Below are 22707 nucleotides of genomic sequence, written 5' to 3' on the forward strand. Positions count from 1 at the left end.
AAGCATATTAAATGGAGAATATAGATCAACATGTTTCGCGAGCAAAGCACGCCCTTTTTCTCCAAGTTGCAGGGTCACTTGTTTCCAAGACCTAGTTCTCCGTAATGAATTTGTGGCTGCATTTAGGCAAACACTATTGCTGTCTGGTAAATCTTGCCTAGACCCTCCTGCATAAAAGATGAAAGCTGAGACCTTCTGCTGTGGAGTATAGATAATCTCTTGCTACTTTATTATAATTTTTTTTTTTTTTCATTCTGTTTGGCTTCACCCAGAACTCAAACCATGGGAATGCAGAACAGCGACACCAGTGTCAAGTGAAAAGGGCAATAGCCTTCTGGATATCCTGTTATATCAGCCCTGATGTCAAAGCTTCCCAGTGTGAGCATTGTCCCTTTTCCTCAGTCCAGGGTTAGATGTCTCCTGTTTCAACATCTACTGTTCTCTGACCTTCGTTTTTATGGAGTCCAGCAACAGCTCAAAGCAATAAATTGGTAGGGAGGTTGTTGAAACTTCTGCTGTCCCTGTTATGGGGTTATGTGGCCCATCCCTTCTCTGACACTTATTTTTTTCCCCCTCTCTTCCAACGGACTTCCAACAGCCACAAAGGATCACTCAGCCCTGCTCACATCATTCTCCAACTGAGTCATACATTTCTGATCCAGTAGTAGCTGGAAGGAGATTCCTAAAATCATGGGACATATCATCATGTGAAAGTCAACAGTCCTGCAATGGCATCAAACATCCTTCTCACAGATCACCACAGAACCAGATAAAGCTTGGGAAGACTATATTCCACCTCAAGCTGCTTTCATGGTATTGCATTATTTGCTAAAGCTCAGGTCAGGGTCCCATATGGGAACACTTCACAAACATTAAATAGTTAGCGCAAGAGGGAATATCAATTATATTCTCAGCAGGCATGAAAACAAACCTTCTGGATGGGTCTGATCTAAAGTGATAGATTTGCTTAATGTAAAGCCCGTGAGGCATAGCTACTCAATTAATTTTTCCCTAGACCCACTTCTGGTCCACTGAAAGCAGAATGATGGGTCCTGCACTTGCTGGAAATCATAGTGGTATGCTTATGTTGCTCCTCATCTAAGGTTCAGCTCACCACCACAGGAAAATGGAAAGACAGTATGAAATACAAGCTGGCCTGCTGGGATGGTTTCTTGTGCCTTAGATCCTGGCATAATCAAGGCAAAATATACTCATGGTTCAGGTCTAGTCTAGAATTTGCCATTTGAGTAATTCTGCTATGAAGTGTCTAATTAAATAGCTGACTGTAGGAGATAGCAAGAACAGGGAGACACAGACATGTGTAGGAACCTAAAAGAAATCTGGGCTGGAAAGCAAAGACTTCAGCCTTGAAGGACTCCAGATAACATACGGGAGGATATGCGGCAGAAGCCTCATTACCCTTGATTAGTGCTGTGGAAGAAAGATCGCAAACACACTTTCAATCATTCCCACCATCATTCCGAAAAGAGATATAAACAAAGAGACACAGAATACCATGTTCTGAATAGCCCTGCCTCGGAGTAACTGCTGCAGACAGATCACTGCCAGTTCTGTTTCCTCTTCCTCCTGCCAGAACACAACAAATATCCACATAATAATTAATTATTTCTTTGGAGACTGAGATTTCTATAGATTATCCATCTAACTATCAAAAAGTCTAACTCATATCCAGCTTTTTCTCAGTTATTTCTGAACAACATTCTTCTAATTTCTAGGGAAAGGAAGGTGAGTCAGAATAATACATACTTCTATGTTTTACAAGCGATGGGGGAGAAAGGCTGTATAATTAGATTCTATCTGAGATTTTAGAGGGTCTTTAGAGACAAATACTTAATGATAAGGAGATGTTGATGGAGAAAATTACTGTATGCATTAGAAATACTATTTGTAGCTTGACTGAATCTGAGTTTGCAAAATGAGCATCAGCTACATTAATTTAACAGGTCAAGACACTAAGGGAATAGAATTATTATTGAAGGAGGTACAAGAGAGCTGTTAACCGTAAATAAAAGGATTAAATTAAAAGGGAACATATACAGTTTTTCTTCTGATATTTATTCCAGTAGTGACCTTTATCAGAGTAACTCGGTAAATTTAAGACTCAGAAAGTCATAGTTTGGAAGTAAAATTAATTACATTATACTGTGATTTGTGTCTTTGAGAATTTTATTGGCCTAACATTGTGGGACCGATATCAACTTGGAAGAACGATGGAGTATAGTGGGATAGGGAACATGACTACAGGAGGAAAAAAATAAAAAAGGCTTATTTTAAATGAAGGAAGCACAGCTGGCAGCATCTTTTCTTGCTGAGGGGTCTTCTAGTCTTGAGTTGACAGTAGCAGAAGGAAAAAGCCCATTTGGGTGCCTGGGAAAGAAATCTAAAAATTGCAAGGAAGTTTTTTTAATAAAGAGCCTATGAGGTCTGTATTGAAATGTGGTATTTTAGAAGTGCTGGAAAAACAGGGAAGAGTGTGGGATGAAAGAAGTGGTGTGGGCTTGAATCTTAGTATCTGTTTTTTCTTAGGTGTTGAAGACTAAGTTTTCCAAATGCAAAAGGAAGCATTCCCGCCTTCCACACCACCACCCAGGAGGAGCAAAGCAGAACTAGCAAAGGGACTGCCTTACGATTTGGTAAGTTATTTTTCTCTGGAAAGAAAGGATGAATTTCCAGTCCAGTCAGAGAGCTAAACTGTACCATATCACCTGGCTACAGTTTTGGAAAGGGAGATGGCACATATACTGGACAGGTAAGCCAAACTGCTTGGCTTGATGTAAAATAAGATTTGGGTTAGATTTTTGTGGGCTGCATTTTTCTGTATTTCTGTTGTTCAGCGCTGCAAATGATGCCTTAGCAAGGGTAATCATCAACTTCTCCATCTGCCTGCTACAGACCAGCAGGAAAGAATGAGGGGAGATGTAAAGCCTATCATACTCTGCAGGGGGAAAAGAAATAAATAAAGGAATTAAGGATAAAGAAGGATCTAAGCGCAGGCTGAAAACTAGAGAGGGCTGGGAGAAAGTGATAAACCAGTGAAGGGGTTCAGAGATGCTCTGTGAGCTTGTTGTGGCCAGTAAGTGCATAAGAAATGACTTGGGGAGAAGAGGCCTGCAGTAGCACCTCCATTGTCTCCACTTTCTTTTATATCCCTTGTGGTCAATGATGTCACCTGCCTGTCACCCTGGCACGCTTTCCTTTTGAGATCCTCAACCCTAGCAGGAAGAGGCTGGTGCACTTAGCAGTTGGTACTTCTATCTGTATGGCAGGAAGGGAAGTATTAACAACACAGAAGAGCTTTGCTTTCAGTGGTCCTTGCAGCCAGCTGGTAGGAGAAACCTTACGCAGATTCTGCAAGGCAAGAAATGTTAGTGCTGCTCTTCAGTGGATGAAGTGGCCTGATTTTACAGATGGAGCTTCACTGGAGAGCTCCACTCTTCTGTGTTCACACATAAAGATACTTGAAAATAAAACAAATGTTGACAGAATTCATTTAGGTGGAATTCTATTATATTGGAACTCTTTAAAAGAAATTATAATTTGTAAACTCTCTCGAGAATGACTACAACTGGGGGACAAATCCTTCTGATTTCTTTCCATGTTACCTGGATGTACTTAAAAATCTGCTAAACTGATAAATCTAAATAGTCTAAATCTACCACTGTAATACAATATCTAATACTTAGGAGCTAGTAAAGCTGTAAAAAGCTCTTCCCAATCAGATATTCTTGTTTCAGTCATCTTAAAACAGACTGTATAAAACATAGGACATCATACTGCACAAAGGAAGACAGCATGGATGATCCAGTAAGTCTTTCTCACTTTCCTGGTTGTGTGACTCTCTTAAATTCACAATTTTAAATAGTAATTGTGTCTGATTCTTACTACATCATGAAAATGGTGTTAATAAGCAGACAAAGCAATCCACTGAGGCAACCACCTCTTAAGTACATTACTTGAAGACAGGAAAAGAAGTTGCAGCTCGCCTAAAAAGTTGTTTTTTCCTACAGCATATCACATCCCCCATGACACATCATTACTGCTATTTCAGTCTCTGCAGAAGAATCATTTTCTGTGAACTGGCGCATACTCATCAAAGACTGTATCCTGCATGGTGACAAGAGCTTCACTCCAGCACATTAATGAAGGGCACGCTCAGTGCTAAGCACCTAAAGTCTCACTGACTTCAGTGGGACTAAACTTAATTGCTCTGCCAGATTACAATAGTGTTGTCAGATCAGAAGGTCGGATGACACTGAATAATAATAACAATAACAATAATAACAATAATCTGTCTTTTTGTTCCCCAAGAACAAGGGAATAACATGTCTACCAATATATGTCATAAAATAAAGTTTAGTTAAGGATGGGCTGAGGCCAATAGTATGAACTTCAACAAGGCCAAGTACTAAGTCCTACACTTGGGCCACAACAACCCCATGCAACGCTACAGGCTTGGGGAGGAGTGGCTGAAAAGCTGCCCGGCAGAAAAGGACCTGGGAGTGTTGATTGACAGTGAGCTGAATATGAGCCAGCAGTGTGCTCAGAAGGCTAAGAAGGCCGAAAGCATCCTGGCTTGCATCAGGAATAGTGTGGCCAGCAGGGCTAGAGAAGTGATTGTCCCACTGTACTCGGCACTGGTAAGGCCACACCTTGAGTACTGTGTTCAGTTTTGGGTGCCACTGTATAAGGACATTGAGGTGCTGGAGAGAGTCCAGAAAAGGGCAACAGAGCTGGTGAACTGTCTTGAGAATAAGTGTTATGAGGAGTGGCTGAGGGACTTGGGGTTGTTTAGCCTGGACAAATGGAGGCTGAGGGGAGACCTTACCGCTCTCTACAACTATCTGAAAAGAGGCTGTAGAGAGGTGGGCGTTGGTCTCTTCTCACAAGTTACAACAGATAGGACAAGAGGACATGGCATCAAGTTGCACCAGGGGAGATTTAGGTTAGATATTAGGGAAAACTTCTACACTGAAAGGGTTATCAAACATTGGAACAGGCTGCCCAGGGAAGTGGTTGAATCGTCATCCTTGGATGTATTTAAAAGCCATCTAGATATGGTGCTTAGGGACATGGTTTAGAAGTGGGCCCAGTAGAGTTAGATAGCGGTTGGACTTGACAATCTTAAAAGTCTTTTCCAGCCATAACGATTCAATATTCTATGACTTGGCCAACAGATATTGTAAAAGATTTTCAATTCTTCAGCTGCTAGTATCTTTGTAGAATAAAGAGAGACTAAGAGAGTCTTAAGAAATAGTGATGGCTATTTCTAACATGAATGCACACAAAAAAGATAAAGCTCACTTCTTTCCTTCTCTGGGCATTCCTTTAACAACCATGTAGGAAACAATCAGGGATCAACAGAAAAAAAGTGCTAAACCCAGCCCACTTACAATTGATGGTTTTTCCAGGATTGGAGTGGGTGGCCTAGGGACAGGCTTTTCTACTTGTTCAAGCAAACGGAGGGGCTTCTTTGGCTCCTTGACTTTATTCTTCTTCTCCAGTAGTGCCTGGAATAGACATCCAATTCAATGAGAACTGGGCTAGTGTTAAAGAAGAGTCTGAGAAAAACCTCCCACTGAGTCACGAGGTTCAGATTGGACCCCCTTGCTTTCTAAAATCCTTCTCAGAGAGAAGTCTAGGTGCAGCTGGATCCAATCTTAGCCTCTGACTGGAAAGAAGAGTTCAGACCCTAGGTTCTGTCACAGAGTTGCTTTAATACAGCTTGAGCTGGGTGCCTCAAAGAAGAGGCACCCCTCGGTTATTTTCCTGCGCTTTTTAAAGCCTAACAATCTATGCCATAAGCTGTTCATACAACAAGTGTGTCTTTTGTCCAATCAAATTGTTCAATGGTTACATGTCCTCTTTGATGACTGGAGTTTTGGTGCAGGTACTTCTACCTACTTACACAGTTTCATGATCTCTTTGTCCCATCTCTTTGTCCCTGGATCTCATCCATCTCCTGGATCTCAGCTGTCTTCTGCTGACTCTGGGTAGAACGGTCTCTTTCTTCACTATATGCACCTGAAATTTATCTGTCTTCTGCTGACTGCAGGTAGAATGTTCCCTTTCTTCATTTCCAAGAATTATAGTTCCTTTTCCTTTGATCATACCAAAGTCATGCAAGAATACTAGCCATTCTTCTTGGACTAAGAGTTCAGCCTAAGTTCACTATGTTTCTAGGTTACACCTTGCGGCCCAAGGAAGGCTTCACCAATCTAGCTACTTATGCTAAGCAAAACTTCAGTTTCCAACAGCTATACAGAACAACACTATAAGGCCAGTCCTCTAGATGCTCACTGCTGCTGACTATAGGGAGCTGAAAGTATTTTGCGCTTTGCAGGCTTGTGGCTTCTATTTCTTACTGCACATCAACTGAAAAACTGAATATGGTCAGTATATTAGGCCATTGGTTGATCAGAAGATACTGATTGAAACTTCAAAATGATACGTAAGAAAGAAGTGAGAGTTATTTTACTATATTTACAAATAAGTCATAAGCAATTGCATAGAATGAGTCACCTGAAATTAATCTAAAATTGGTATAAACTTGATCTCTAATATAATACATTCTTAAGTAAAAGCATATTTCAGATTTATTTTTTTCATTTTAAAATAGGAATCTCATTGAAACAATTAAACACTGACCCATATGCAAGCAGAGGAAGGTGTGTTACTTTCCTTATGCAATGACAAAAACATTTATGATTTTCCTACAAGATAAAGGTAAGATTCTTTCAAAACATGAAAAATGGGCAGGAATATCACAATTTAATTACAATTTACATATCACTACAGCATGGTTATAACTCTTTGCCCTTAACTATAAGTGTAATGCTTGTTACTGTGGGTTAGAAGGAGGTTTTATGAAAGGGGTTACTTGAAGAGTGTATTGTCTCTGTGGCCCTTCCACAGTGAAACATCTTTGTACGATATGCTGTTACTGTGAAGGGCTGAACCGAATGACTCAGGATCCCTTCCTTCCAAAATATGTTTTGAAACTCTCCTCTGCCCATCTGCAACTACCCAGCTGCCCAGCGGCATCCACAGCAACTGTACAAGTGGACTAAGGGCAAAAGGTAAACTAACTAGCTCGACAACCTCCTTCTACCAAGAAAATCCACAAGCCCATTAAGATGGGGTTTTATCTTGCTCGCAGCTGTTTGGCGGCAGACGCCAAACCTTTTCAGCCAAAGCAGGCATGGAGTGGAAATGCACCACTTCCCCAAATGTTTCAAGTCATTTTCAAACTGTTTAGAGATCCAAAGTTTGGCCAACTTCCCATCGCAAGCTACTTAGAACAAGATATTCTGATAATCATTTCAACTGTATGGCAATATTTGCCTGCTGTAGGCCACCACACTTTGGCTCGCAAAGAAAAGGAAAGAGAGTATGTACATTTAAAGCTCCTTCAAAATTATAATCCTACTACTGTATGGGTTGGATGTGTAGTCTTTATTACTGAAAGAACAGACATATTCCAGCAAGGAAAAGTATGCGTTTTTCTTATCTTGCTCGTTCTCTTTCAAATGTTCAAATACAATATTTCACTAGTGTGGGAAACTAAAGAAAAACTTGAGAAAAAAATCCCATGATTACTTTCTGTCTCTAGTAACAGGAAGTTGATGGCATTCGCACAGAATTTAATTGTGAAACTAATGAAGTTTTTAAACTCTGGTGGTCATTGTACAAAACTCTTCTTGCATATTGGATCTGTCCTTTCAGGCCAGGATAATTAATTGCTCCAGAAAAGGAAAGAGATTTCTAGGTGGAGGGGATAAAATGCTTTATTATTGAAAATATCTGGAATGGACCATGTTAATAATGCCAGAATCAAAGCCTATAAACTGCTTATAAGCCACGTGAAATAGTTATAGCTCAAAAATGTTGAGAGATTTTCTGAACTGTTTCTTGTATTTGATGACCTTAGAGCTCTCTGGCATGAAGATTAGAACAGTGCTTGCTATGATTTATAAGGTGTTTTACATGATGGGGGGTGGGGATTGAAAGAAAAAAGCTGCTGTAATTGTGATTCTTTTCAAAACAATGGCTCCTATGTTTATTAGTACAATGTTGCATTCATAAGAATTTTTCTAATAAAACCTTAGCCTCCAAAAATATTTCTTGCTAACCAGAGTAACAAAATACAACCACAATAACAACTTTTAAGGACAGAAAAATCTATGAGCACTTCTGAAAAGAAGGAATTCTTATTAATGTAGATTTGAGAAATACTGCAGTTCCCAGAAGTGGTTTTACATTTTCATGTCAGCACAGTCTAGTGCCTGCTTTGCTATCTTTACTAAGTCAAAAATGCTTACCATTTGATTTGCCTAATCTGAGGTTTTAAGTTATTTTATTGCTTTAATTAAAGAAAAGAAAAAGAAAAGGTTTTTTGCATTAACTGATTTTGCCTAACTTAACAAGTTACCATTTTTCGAAATAAGGCGACCAGGGTCCAAGAGTTGCTGTAAAATACTTTCTTTAAGAAGAAAAAAGTGCTCCATTTCTGAACAACATACTTCAAACATTATTGCCTATATATCCCACTCCATTTTTTCTTAGATAGACTACATTCCTTTTTTCAGGTAGTTGGGTCAGAGTCATGGTATAATCGGGTTGGATTGGACAGTGAAGGACCACCCAATTCATCTCCTTTTCATTTTCCTGGCAAATGCAGTGAACAGCAAATGACTCCCATGCTTTTGGCCATACACTTTAGCTTCTTTGCTAGGTTCTGATAGAAGCAGAACTCTTGACAGGATAGTGGCTTGAGAAGCAACTCTCCATTCAAATAAATCATTCCTTAGATTCCTTCCTTATCTTCTCTGTGATCCTCTCCTTTTCACAAGACACTAGGTATATGCTATTTTCATGTATTGCACACAGTATACAGTCATGTTTCTCTCTCTTCCGTTTTGCCTATGAATGAAGAAGGTGAGATCATCAAAGACAGACTGACTACCTACTATGCAATACAGCATGGCTGCTGCATCTTGGTTGCTCAAGCCTGACCTAACAGCTCGTAGAGCTTGTCTGAGCATAAGACAACTAACACCATGTTGGAGATCTGTTCTTGGTGAAATAACTACTTGAACAGGTTTTCCTACGCTTTGAAGTTAGCAGAGAGTTTCTCCAGAGACATTCTTGGTCCCCCTACTTCTCCACCTCCTTTCAGCAACCAGGTAAAGGAAAACAGACATGATGAAAGTTGCACTTGATGCTGAGGTGATTCTTTGTTCTGACATCATCTTGATAGAGCACTTTGAAACTACCTGACTCTTCACCCGTCTTGAGTCACCAGAGCATACAAGGTCAAGCTAAAGTCAAGCATTGTTCTGCACTGGGATTTCTTCTAGCAGCTCCTCCGTTCCTTGGTGTATTCTGTTACCTAGTTGCATTTCTTTCCTGTAGTAATTAGCTATATCAGTATGCTATCTCCTTAATGCCTTGGATTTTCACACAAGGCTGTCTATATAATGGCTCACTTACATTCCTTAAAGCACTGTCACCTGCACTAGCAAGGAAACAGCTTTCCTTGTCCTTTTACAGATCAAGCTTAAGACACAGATTGTTATTTTTACTGTAAAACCTGGGTCACTCCTGTTTCTGCCATGTTCTCTTCTAGAGAATTACTCAAAGAATACTGAGTCTGTATAATACTCCCGCAAAAGGTTTCAGGTTGGTCCTCAAAAAGTCCGCTTCTAAAGTTGCTTATTTTCAGCTTAGTTTCAAAGCTGGAAGAAGCTGTTCTTATTCTCAAGAGGACACAGGTCCTTTTTGGATCATTGCTTATCCCTTCTTACAAGCTTTAATCTTAGGAAAACCCTCAAAATGGCAAACCAAGAGGAACATAATGAGGAGGACTAGTCCATCTTGCCACTTTTTTGGTCAGAGAAGCAAGCCTTGGAAACTTCCTTTATTAAAATGAATTACTTCTGAGGCCAAAATCTAGCATTCCTCCTCTATTTGCCACCTCCTTCCACAGATTATCCAGGGAAAATGAAAGAAACTCATTCTAGAGCTAGATCACTCTGTAGTTTCTAAATTTTCTAGACTCTGCTTTATTTCTAGGATTATGGGAGAAAATTTATAGATTAAGTGTGCTAGGACTGCACCAAAAAGAGGCTTTTGAAGAGAAAATTGGTCTAGCTGCTCAGCTATAGAAATAATGCAAAGCAACACAGTGCCCTTCTAAGATGATCCTTAATTGCCTGCTTTAAACCTCTTTCATACTGTGTGTGACAGAGGTTTTTGGCACGATTGGGACTGCTTATGCCAAGTGGTCAGACAGCTGTCCTCTCAAGTGCTAAATTCTGGTAACTCAAGTACTCTTGCACCCTTTACTGCCCTGTTCTTGACAGCTCCAGTAGCTTATGAGGTGGACCTGTCAGAGAGGCCCTGCTAAGCCAGAACATGCTATAACTACCAAACTTAACAAGCAAAAGCCTCTGATGGGAGAAGTGACCAACAACAGCACTGCAGAGCTCAAGTGCTAATTAGGGCAGTAATTTCTTGTTGCTCTGAACAGAAAGTTTGTTTAAATCTAACAGTGGCTGAGGCAGTCTGGGTGTTTCACAGTGTCAGTACTTTCTGCTTATCTGGACCAACCAGTCTGGTGCCTACTTCTGTATATCTAAAAGCAGCAGTTAAATACTGCGTAGTGGATTTATCACCTTTGTCAGCAAAGGAAGTGCTTTGTGATCTTAAAAGAAAATACATTTTGCTTTTTTGTGGTGGGTAAATGAGTATTAGTTATGTTAGCCCCTTTGTTATAAATAAGTGATCTACATTGATTTAAGAAAGAAAATATGCAGAATTATCTGCTTTTGTTCTGCATTCCATCTCCCGTTGGCCACCAATTTTTCTATGAATAGAGACATTATTGTGTGAGCAGCCAGCATTTGGGCATACTTCTCCGTGACTACAGTTTAGACACCCCACTGTAGTCTTTCAAACCATGAGACGTATTTTGAACAAAGAATACAATTGCTGTAATTGGAATTCAGCTCTGAAAGCTTGGGCTAACGTTCTGGTGACTATGAGAACTGTGTTATGATCCAGATTATACAAAGTCACTACTTGAATTTTATGCAAAAAGCACCCGAACTCAAACCCCTTCAACACCACTGTGTCTTCTCTAAAACTGTAGTGAATTAATGTTCTTAGTTCTTGAACAATTCCTGTAGGAGTCAAGATTTTACTTGAAAATTTGCCTTCTGAATAATAATCAAATGCAATGTTTCATCTTTTACAAGATCCAGGGGAATTTAAAGTTGAGATAATATGATTGACTTTTCATAACAAGATTTCAATTTAAAATTAATTAGTAGAAAGTTACTGTCTGCATTGAGAGTATTATTAAATTACACTAAAACAAGAAAGCTATACACATAATTCCCAATTATGAAATATTTCTTCACTAAATAAAACATATGTGAAAGTTGCCAAGCTTTACAAATGAAATTCAATATTTTTTCAGATACAGCAGCCAGCCAAGAATATGCCTGATTTAAAAAAAAAAAGACAACCCTCAACAGCATCACAAGAAGCATACTTAAAAGTACATGTAATTCACAAATATTGTGATTGTAGATGCAAATGAGGCACTTCTTTCCTCAGTGGTTAATTGCATATATGGACACCTCATCTGCATGAACAGTTGTGATAAATTAAGATATGCAAAACACAATTAGGATGTTTGTAAATCAGATGCTGTTGTTAGGGAACAACAGTGACGTGCATCCACCGTTCTGATCCAATTTTATGAGTGCGGTCATTTTAATAATGCTTTGCTGCAGGTGTTTTTACAATACGTACTTAAAATGTACATTTTTTAATGTACTGAATTTTTAGAATATGAATCCAGATTTGGTTTATTTAATTATTAGTAGTTTGACAGTGTAACCAGTAGGCTTGCCACTTGTGCATTACAAAAGCAAGGGAGAAATGAGAATGAGCGAATGGCAGGAGAGAATTTCTAACTGACATAATGTGTTCCAATCCAAATACCTGATCTGTAGGAAGACAGAAGCAGCTATGCTTGTTTTCTATGGGCTTGGAGAGGCATAGATATTAGGGAGAGAAGGTACTGACAGACTGAGTTCCAGAGCAGTACTGGTCATGCCTACAACAAGTTTGAATGTTTGATCCATTCTGTCCTTGAAGTTGTCTTACAGAAAATATGAATTTAGCACAGGAAATTGGGAGAAACCTCACATGTGTCTTCCCAATTGCATTTCTCAGCAGTTCAAATCTAAGAGGACCTGACGTGCTGCTAGATGCAGCTCTGTACCTGGTGAACTTGTGCCAGCTCCACCTCTAGCCTTGCTGATCTTTTAATAAATCCAGCCTTAGTGGTAGTATACTTAGGTTTTGGAGCTTTAATCTTGATGTGGGTGATAGAATCTGGGAGAGATGCTTCCAGTTCACACAGTCCTAAGAAATACAAATAGCAATTAAGTAATGAAGTAGCGGGGAGACAAATTTGAGCTTTGTTAATAATTTAAGTAAATATCTCATTCAAACTAAGTCTTCCAAAATGCCTTACCTGCAAAGGTGTTAAGATACAAGTTTTTTACCACATAGCGTTCAGAATGGTTGTCTGGGAAATAACCAATTCTAGACAAAGGAGCATATGTTTGTGATCCAAAGTCAGTATACTCTTTGATGATATCTCTTCTCTCCAGCTTCCCCATCACATTCTTACTCTTAGCTATCAGTTTCCTGAGCACTGAAAAGAAATACAAATGTGAAAAAGTTCTTCATACAAATAGTTCTAAAAAACCTGTATCTTTGGAAATTCACATGAATTTTTGCTAGTTAGTATAAAAACATGACCTGTTTGACCAGAACAAATGTTGGCCATGCATATCTATATTGTGGACACAACCTGTTTCATCTTGAATAAAGACTGTGACCTTCCAAAAATAGAAATGGCTTGTCTGAAAACTAAGTCTCATACTGCTCTCTCCCTGTCTTTCAAACTTACTCAGTGCACAGTCATGCTGAATCTTTTTTATTTTCTCTTCTTTAGCCTTCTGATGATTTTGCCAGTGATCGTTCAAGCGCTTGGCATCCAGCTCATGCTGATTCTCCTCTCGCCTCAGCAACAGCTTCTTTAAGACTTCCAGTCGAACTTCCTGCATCCTGCAAGGAAAGAAAAGGCCAGGTATGACCTACTGTAATCTGCAGTGCCCTGTGCAATGCTGTCAGCATCAAATACTACATACCAACTGACTACTTCACACATAGTTCATATTGCATATCTCTTATTTAATCTTTCATTTTAAAAAGTGAGTTTAGAGCTGGTGAAAAGTATTGTGGTAGCAGTCTCATATTAAATTTAACAAAAATATCCCTTCCCAAAATCAGGGGATTTTCACAGAAATAAAAAGCTTGTAGCCTTCATCCAATCCTCCAAACCTTCTTGTTCCTTCTCTACTCAGCCAATAATTAAAAAAAAAAAAAAATATATATAATGTATATATAATATAATATGTATAATTGGATTCCTACTTTTCTATTTCCTGTTCTCTAAAGGCCCACTCCTTCCTCTCCATTTCTTCCATCATTTTTCTCCTCTTCGCGATTTGTGAGGCATTGTCCATGGCTGGAAGAGTTGCTTCCCATGCACGTTTTTCCCGGGCACGTTCAACCATCTCCACCTCGGCTAGTCCTGCTGGTAGCCCCCGACCTTACAGGAACAAGAAGCAGTAGGTCTTCAGGAGAATGGTGAATCCAGCAAATAACCACCACCAAAAAGCACCAGAGGGCTGGATGTGCACAAGCCCATACGTTAAACACAAGCAGGTTTGTCAATAGCCAGAATAATGCTAAGGCCAGTTAAATTCTAGAGTATGAGGAATGGTAGGATCTGCAGTTGCTATAGGTTAGTTGACATTAGCACCGGCATTTTATTCCTCTACTTGCAGGATGCAAAGGAGGAAAAAATTTTCCAAGATGACACTTTCTGAGAATGAGCAATTCCCTTGGCATGTCCAATGTCCATCACTATTGCAGATCGGACACTGGGAGATGAGGATCACAGGTATATTCTGGGGTAGTAGCATTCATACTGTGTTTTTACTGATGTCTAACTCAGAACAGCTGAAGAACAGCAGGTAAATGGAAAAACTGCTCCTAGTTCATATTTGTAGAATATTGAATGATCTCAAACCACTATAAAAAGCCCCAGAACAGCACTATTAAGTAGGAAAATATCATAGCTATTTTAGAAATAGATAAAATAATGTGCCTCTAAGGAAGACAACAAAGGGCTGCCAAGGCTGGCAATGGACCTGAAACCTGACATTGAAAAAAACCCAGAACCTCCTGTTAAAGAGGTGACACGATTACTATCGTTTATCTTGATTTCACAACTCACCCCAAGTGAGTGTAGCAAGTGTCAAAAGTTCAGGGACTGAGCCACTGGGAACTACATATTCAGGGGAATAGGGATCCGTCTGGGCTTCACCATCCCTGTAATCTGTCTGCGTGCCCAAAGTTCGTAACTTGGGACCAAAGACCTTGCTGTCTCTTGTAGCTGAATGGACATAGGGCTCTGTCCTAAAAAGAGATGCAAGATGGAAGAACGTTTGTCACATTCATTCAAAAAAAACCCCACAACAAACCAGAAACACAACACTGTCAAAGGCAGGATGTCCAAATGTGTTTTGTTTTATATTAACATTGCTCCCATTGATGTTAACTCCATTATCTTTAGTAAAAGCAGACTGAAGGCTACGTTGAGCCCTCTGAAACCCCCCCTCCTTAGCAAAACAATCCAGAAATCTGGTTTCAGCTCTCACAAGTTATCACATGCAAATCTTCCCTATGTATCCATCCTAAAGCACTGCTTTTAGTGGGCACAAAAAGTAATGGTTGAGTGTAAAATGAAGTAGGACTGCTTCAATTTAGCTTACATGTTTTCTTTCCAACAATTCCAGAACAAAAATTCAATTCTGATGTAAGCACGTGCAACTTCCGTTGACTCATTAGGAACTGAATCTTCTTAAGTCCCCTCAAAATTTGATCTCCACGGAAAACCACATTAGACTACTTCATGGATGCTCTACAGCACTGAACATTATTGCAACTATCACAGAGATTGTAAGAAAATAGCAGATTTCCCAACAATATTGCTGAACTGGAGAATCTTCTTTGCATTAGTATCTCTTACAGGATTCAGAGACACTTGACTTTCTGTTTCAGGCCTCATAATGACATAACACTTGAGGCACATGTCCTTTACCCACAAAGCACTACTTATATACTGCAATCAAATTCTGAAACAGTCAGTCACCTGTTTCCTCAAGAATTCTCAATGGCGAACAAACCCTTACCTCTTAACAAGTTTTTTCCTGTTGGTTCATTATGAAAAATATTGGTCACCAGCTAAATAGCTTCCCAATGTTTTTCTGATGAGATGTGACCCATTACAATAGTAATGTTCCAGAACTCACTACTTACTTTGCCATTGCATATGCAACATGTAGCGGAAGCAGCTTATTAGAAGGGATGAGAGGTCTGAAAGGAGAGAATGCAGACGTGAGACAACAACCATAAGTGAAGAAGATCGTTATGGTATAGAAAAACTGCAGTCCACTAATTTCAGTGGAGTTACACTGATTTTCCACAACTCAGGTTCTGTAGTTGCATGTTTAAGAACTGTGCCTGAACATTAAATAGTTCTTTCGTAGGTAAGGAGTGACAGAGTTTTACCAGTAGGGGTGAGAGTTATTCTTCTGCCAAAGCAGAAAGTGGAATTGCAAAACAATACAATAATTAAAAGAAGTTAGTTTTGAGGGCACTCACAACAGTTAGTGTATATTTCACTAGTTAGTTTGCTTTTTTCACTTTAAGCTTTTGAGAGAGGTTGTGGGTTGTTTTTTTTTAATAACTTCTTGAAATCCTGAAATTCATTCCTACAATCAACTGGTAAGGTAAGCTGTTTTGGACTTATCTAATTGGATTTTTTCCTTTTTTGCATTATTTTATGAAGTATCTTGAAAGTGATATGGGCTCAACAACATATTAATAATTCCATCTTAGGCATTCTTATAGTTTGCATATTGCAGTTCACTATCGATTTCCCTTAGCCTTTGAGAGACTTTAAAGCTTAATTTCATCATCATTGCCCTTTTTTTTTGTTGTTATTAAAGGAGCCATAAAGAACTTCAATTCATTAAACTTGGCTTTTTTTTTAATATTTAAAGTGGACACATTGGCCAATAGCTGCTGACTATAATAGTGAATGTAATTCAAAGTATATGTGACCAAGTCGAGAATGTTTGTATGCTTGCTGTTCGTTCAGATCTTGAGTCCATTGCTGGCCTGCAGTGTCATTCTGGAAGGAGCAAAGCAGTTCAGCAGTAGGGCACATATTGATGAAAAGTTAATCAAGGATTCCTTTTGCTTCCTTTCTGCTCCTAGCAGAAACTGGGTGTTAAAATGTTCCTTCTTAAGAAGGCACCTTTCCAGGAGTCTGGAAAACCACAATGGCTTTGTAAGCATCTGCTTCCTTTGTGTAGGAGCATCTACAGCCCAAAGTTTTCTACAAATAATTATTAAGTACAGAATGCCTGGTACATTTGCTTATTTGGTAACTCATTACCTGAACATTCTGGCATAAAGTGAATTTAAAAAGTCCTTGTGATTTAAGACTTGGTTACTATTTAGGTTTTGCACAGCAGTGATCAAAGAACTGACAGAAAAGAATGACAGAAAAAAGGCATTTATATAGGTGCTCTTTAAACTGCACAAAAGCAAGCTTCTGAACTCTGTTGCAAATCAGTTCATTCCTTACCGTGCAAAATATTTGTAGCGATTCCTTCCACTGACTTCAGGGTCTTCATACACAATTTGAGGTATTTGAAGAGAAGACTGAGCTCTAAAAGCCAAAATACAGCATATAATTTAAGAAGTACATTCAGAGCAATTCTGATCTTTGTTCTTATGCTTTTTTTTTTTTTTAATCTCGCTCTCTACTTCTCTGGTTGCGCAATCAAACATGCACAATACAAATTCCACAAAATCCCCATACTTATACAAGCAATTATATTTTGCTTTTTTCATACTTACATATATAGCAAAACAGTTTGACACTTTATGTATATTTCCCAATATGTGTGGGCAAGAAATACTCACTTGCTGCCTTTAAGAAAATTTTCTTATGTGCTTGTCATGAAAAGGATTGGCCACTTGTAAATGCTTGACCTTGTAAAGTAAACTAGTTTTATTGGGAGTGGGGGGAGCAAGCTCATTTCTTTAAGAGTGAAAAACTTTACATGACAGAAAATATGTGTAAAGGAGTAGAATGAATATAAGGGCAGACTACCACTTTCTACTTTTCAAAAGTAGCTAAAGAGACTTTGAGCAAATGTTAGAGTTCTCCAATATTCTCCAAATATGAATTCTCCAATAAAGGAGAAAAATTAGGATGACCACGTGAACATTTCAAAACCTATGCTGGAACAAGCATATCATTTGGCATATCTTTTGCAAGAACAGCCTTTCTTCATTTTTTTTTCCCCATTTTGAATTTAAAATAGGCAGACTGTTTAAATTTTTCTCTATAATATCTTGGAGGGTTTTCTTTATTTTAAAGCTTTGGAAGATCATGAGGTGGACCTCATTAAGGCAGTCAGTGAGAGAATGGGTAGAATTGAGTCCTTTGAAAGCTATGCATCAGGATTGCTATTTGATTTCACAACTACTTTACATTCCAGTCTTACTATTCTCAACCTGCAAGGTGCTTAAAGACAAGAAACAGAAGTTCTTAAAAAAAAAAAAACCCAAAAAAACAAACCCAAAAAAGCCCATATCATACCATTAAGGTAAGTCATTTCCTTAAGCGATATATATGGCAAGTCCTGAATGTCATGTTTTTTGTAAGACCGTTTTTGGCAACTTGTAAGAATCCTGACCTCAGAGGTATGGGATTGTGGGTGCTGGAGTTGGTTGTTGCTGCCTAATTTTAAATACAGAGATATATTTACAGAGATACAATTAACAATACATAACATTGCTCGACAGCTGGGATCAAACCAGGGGATTGCATGCTGAGATCAGTTGTCTTCAAAGACCTCATCTAAGCCCTGCGAGCTGTGCTGTGGAACTTGGGGAGCCACAGTATGGCTACCCACTACAGCAAAGCCTATAGAGAGATGCTTCATTAACCTCCCGTGACATACAATTTACTGCCAAGGTAAGTTTAAAGTCATCTCTTCCCAGTGCTTTCAGACATATCGCATAACAAAAAAGTGGAATGTTTTGAGATGCAGCGCAGTAACCTGAGATACTTGCTCAGCACTAATCAACCTATTATTGTGAAGTTGTGTTTGTAATTCAAATGAGTTAATTGAGCTGATGGCTAGTTCCACTAGCTGACTCTTTACATATCAGATTGTTGCACCATCCAGATGGATTTGTGTTTCATTCAGCACAGGTGGGCAATTATTCTTATGATCTAACTTTATTAGCATAAGCTGTTCATCCTATTATGGTATAGTTATAGGCACAATGGGATCCCAGTGAAACAGCCCCTTTTATTCCACAGATCCTGCCTCTTGTATGTCCTTGACTTATATTTGCTGACTTTGCCGAAATAAATGAGCATTTATTCCTGGTAACCTTGCAGAGGCAATGCAACTACAGAAGACAGCTGGGAAATATTCTATCTTCTGTACCAGCAACACTGTCAATCAGTGCAGGTTGAAACAGAGGGGATGTATTTCTCATTTTTTGTTAATTGCAAGACATTTTGCAAATACATGTTGTTGAAATGTAAATCAATTTTAAAGCAGCGTAGGCCTCAAATAAGTTCTTGCTACAGAGTAACAGGCAAAATATAAGAAGCCACTGAGGTTTTCATGTGCTGGGGACACTTTGAAATGCTAAAAATAATAGCAAAATTATTTTTCTTATTAAAATTCTTATTTTATTATGGAAATTAGAAGAATATGCTTTCGAAACTGAAGAAAATCAGGTGTGAAAGCTGCTGTATCACTCTTAAACATCTTTGATTACTATCTGGCATGTGGTAGAACTCAGTTACCAGCAACTCCAGAGCACGCATCATCTGAAAAGCCCACGGTCTAAAGTTAGTTTGTTAATGCAGCAAAAACATCTGAAAACAACTACCTAGGCTGATGCCTGCAGTCTTGAATGCAGCTACAAGAGGGCTCCAAAAAAACGCATGGTGTGGCAAAACACATACACGTTTTTTTAAATATTTGCTGAATCCAAAGCCCAAATCATGACGCCAGGAGAAAGTTCAACTAAGAAACCCTTGCACTAAAAATGTGGTGCCCTGGTTCAGGCCCCATACACCCTTGAACGAGCAGCAAAAGCAATCTAACCAGCTGCAACTGCGTGGGACTAAAAGGAAACAGCTCCTGCTGAAGTAACACACAAGTCACTGAAGTCTTCATAACTTATCTGATCTATAAGATATTGAAATAACTCTCTTCTCTTTCCCAGCAACCGCTGCAAAGCAAATAGCACAGGGATGAAGGAATGTGCAACATCCACCCTGTAAGAAACAGATGGGCAACCATACTCCACAACAGCTGCAATCTCTTAATTTCAAGCGAAATATAAGTAGGAGCAAATTGCAGTCATCTCCACTTCAGTGTGCATGGGTTTTTGTTGGTTTTGTTTGTATGTTTGTTTTAAATTATCCAACCATAGAACACTTACGAAGCAAGCTGCTGAAGAGCCTCCAGGCACTGCTGAGCCCTCCCTCTCCATCTTCGGTTAATAAATGGAGGCACTGGATCTTTGCCCTCCACACACAGGCTGTAGCCTGGGAAATGGATCAAGCTACTAAACACACTTCTGAACATTGGTACCTTTACCTAATGTTTGTAGAGACAAAGAAGAGAGGCAGTAATTTAGTGATTTCCAACAGTGTTAAAGAGATCAGAATTTCAGCTTGCTGTGATTTACAGGACTGCACATTTGGGATGGGGAAAGAAGGAGGCATACGTATGCTAATGATGTCAGCTGGTTAGATGGTACTTCTCAAGATGTGGAGCATACCAGACTAGCAGCAGATGCACAGATATGTCTTCTGGCTGTTTTCCAGTGTCTAAACTTATACTTAAAATCAAAGGGTCTAACAGTCCGTTACATAAAGAAGTTAATGTGCAGTAACTGTGAATGTGCAGTAATGTGAACTTCTAGCACATGACCCCATGTAATTCCCTCCTATTTTGTGTGCTCTAGAAATGAAGTAACATATTCCACTTATAAAGTTACATTATTTTACACTGTAACAATTCTAGCATGTGTTAAAAATGGCTGTATGGGAGTTAACACACAAAAATGATCACATTAAAAATCCACACCCTTCCCTCTAAGCACTAATTTCCCTGGGTAGGTATGCCATAAACCTCTAAATTTATGGTTGCCAATAAATCTTTGCAATCGTGACTCAAGTGATGTAGCTATATTGGCTTGAGCTTCTGTAAAGCCTGAAATCAGATGTGAATTGTGAATTGCTCCTCTCATTTCAGCAGGTGCTAACTCAGATGCATATGGGGTAGTGGTGGTATCTCAAGTACACTAACTCACCAGTGTCAGAGAGTGTCAGATGATGAAGGTCTATGAGCAGCTGCTTGTTGTGCATGAGACTGCATTTTTGTTTGATTTATCTTCAAAGGGAATTCAACTTTCGAGAGTTTGGAAAACCCTATAGACTAATATTATCACAACCCCTGCCCACCCCATTTTGTGATGCCATAGACTAAGAATTCAAAGTCTTACTGTTTTGTATTGCACATTATGCACTTGCTGATTCATATGCTTAAAATATGTTTTATGCAAGTCAGAGTCTCTCACCAGACCCATCCGCAACATTACACCTGTGACGTGACATTAGTGACAGTATGCCTGCTTACTTAGTCTGGCATGAACTGTTAACACAGCCATGTTGTTGCAAGGTTGTCTATGACGACAGGCACTGTTTCCAGCTCCATGTGTATGTCTTTCTACAGAGAGGCAGACAAACACACTTTTTTTCATTTAGACATAAGAAAGAGTCTGAGATAACGGGGTAAGAGACATCCAGAAACATTCCTCAGAAAAATGTTTCTTGATTGCATTGTTGGAAAGCTGCCCAGGGACTTCCTCCTTACTGTACAGCACTGGCGTTTCAGAGTTCACAATATCTGCCTTGCAGGCTCAGTCAAGTGCATAGCTTCAGGAGGACTCTTTTGTTTAAAATCCGATTCCTTGTACAGTTGTACCAAGTTTGTTTTCCTTTGGCATTCTACCTATATGCAGCCTGCCCAGCCATCATTCACTGTTGTCAAAAGGTGTGACTGCAACTCCCACAAACGTGGCCTAGCTGGTTTTAAACTAGCTAGGGTGAATACTGATAGCAGGGGAGCACATGCAGTAGGGAGCTAAGCATGGGCCAACTACCTAAGGGCTTAGCTAGGAAGTTAAATTGTGCTAACCTAGTACGAAGAATCAGGACAGGTTTGCAGTCTTTCAGGCTGCTTAGCTGTTCCTACCTAGTTCGTTTTAAACTGTCCAAGTACGCTACCTTGAGCTGCAGTGTAAGTATATCCCAAGGCAAGTGAGGAAGCACCATGTGAAATAACACATTTTAACAGCTCTGCTTGAACAACAGCCGAACAACTGTCCAGTTCTTTTATTAGATCTTAATAACATATACAAGCTATTGTTAACAGCATTGGGAGGTATTCTATTAAAAATACTGATGCACAATTTAGGAAATTACTCAGGACATGAAACTGGGCATTTCTAAGCTGGTGCTACAGTCACCCTAGACCAGCAATCATGGTTACTCTCCAAGTCTTGTTTTAGATAAAACTGCTTTATTTGCTTTGTATTTTGCTGTTTTAAGAGGGCAGCTTAGAACTGAGACACAGTTTCTACCCGTGTGTATGCACAGACACAGAAACATAAGGTGCACATGAGCCATCTTTGGCCAACACCTACCACTTTATCACAAAGAAGTTCATGGACATTTGACTTTGAGTGGTCCTTCTCACTTGATAGTGTGTACAGGGGGTCTGAAAGATAAGTAAACAAATGGAACTAGTTATATATTTGAGGAATCAGTATGAATCATCAGGCTCCACTTCCTTCTTTAAAAGCCTGTCCGTAAGAGAGCACAAAACAAACTAGGAAAGGAAAAAAAAAAAACTGAAATACACATCTCCAGAATAAAGAAACTCCACCATCACACAAACGAGCCTCAGAGCTGAAATACTACTGTTCCGTGGAAGATGCACACGTCCGAAGAAAAAGCTCCAGACCTGTTTTCCCTGCGCAGCTACTTGGCAGTCGCTCAGTGACAGCCCCTCGGCCGACTCCGGCCACGCACCTCGTCTCGCAGGGGGGCGGCCGGGCGGGGGAGGCCCGCTCAAAGAAACTCCACCATCACACAAACGAGCCTCAGAGCTGAAATACTACTGTTCCGTGGAAGATGCACACGTCCGAAGAAAAAGCTCCAGACCTGTTTTCCCTGCGCAGCTACTTGGCAGTCGCTCAGTGACAGCCCCTCGGCCGACTCCGGCCACGCACCTCGTCTCGCAGGGGGGCGGCCGGGCGGGGGAGGCCCGCTCGGCCAGCCCAACGGCTTCACGACCTGCACACCCCCTCCCCAGCACCTAACTCCCCGCCCCGGGCCCGGCCGGCCCCGCCGGACGCGGC

General features: G+C 39.7%; 1 protein-coding gene across 1 annotated transcript in view; it reads right to left on the reverse strand.

The window, feature by feature from the left end:
* The window catches only part of MAATS1 (MYCBP-associated, testis expressed 1), a 49006-nt gene that overhangs the window by 10485 nt on the left and 15814 nt on the right, over nucleotides 1–22707 (reverse strand). Inside the window, exons 2-12 of the mRNA XM_009879946.1 lie at nucleotides 21991–22089; nucleotides 19720–19877; nucleotides 16826–16909; nucleotides 15490–15546; nucleotides 14405–14586; nucleotides 13537–13714; nucleotides 13010–13167; nucleotides 12569–12751; nucleotides 12314–12456; nucleotides 5412–5528; nucleotides 1505–1587 (exon numbers count right to left, since the gene is read on the reverse strand). Of these exons, the coding sequence (XP_009878248.1) occupies nucleotides 1505–1587; nucleotides 5412–5528; nucleotides 12314–12456; nucleotides 12569–12751; nucleotides 13010–13167; nucleotides 13537–13714; nucleotides 14405–14586; nucleotides 15490–15546; nucleotides 16826–16909; nucleotides 19720–19877; nucleotides 21991–22089 (1442 nt within the window). The remainder of the gene's footprint in view (nucleotides 1–1504; nucleotides 1588–5411; nucleotides 5529–12313; nucleotides 12457–12568; nucleotides 12752–13009; nucleotides 13168–13536; nucleotides 13715–14404; nucleotides 14587–15489; nucleotides 15547–16825; nucleotides 16910–19719; nucleotides 19878–21990; nucleotides 22090–22707) is intronic.

Source organism: Charadrius vociferus, unplaced genomic scaffold (genome assembly GCF_000708025.1).
Source record: "Charadrius vociferus isolate BGI_N301 unplaced genomic scaffold, ASM70802v2 scaffold162, whole genome shotgun sequence".
Classification (NCBI taxonomy): Eukaryota; Metazoa; Chordata; class Aves; order Charadriiformes; family Charadriidae; genus Charadrius; species Charadrius vociferus.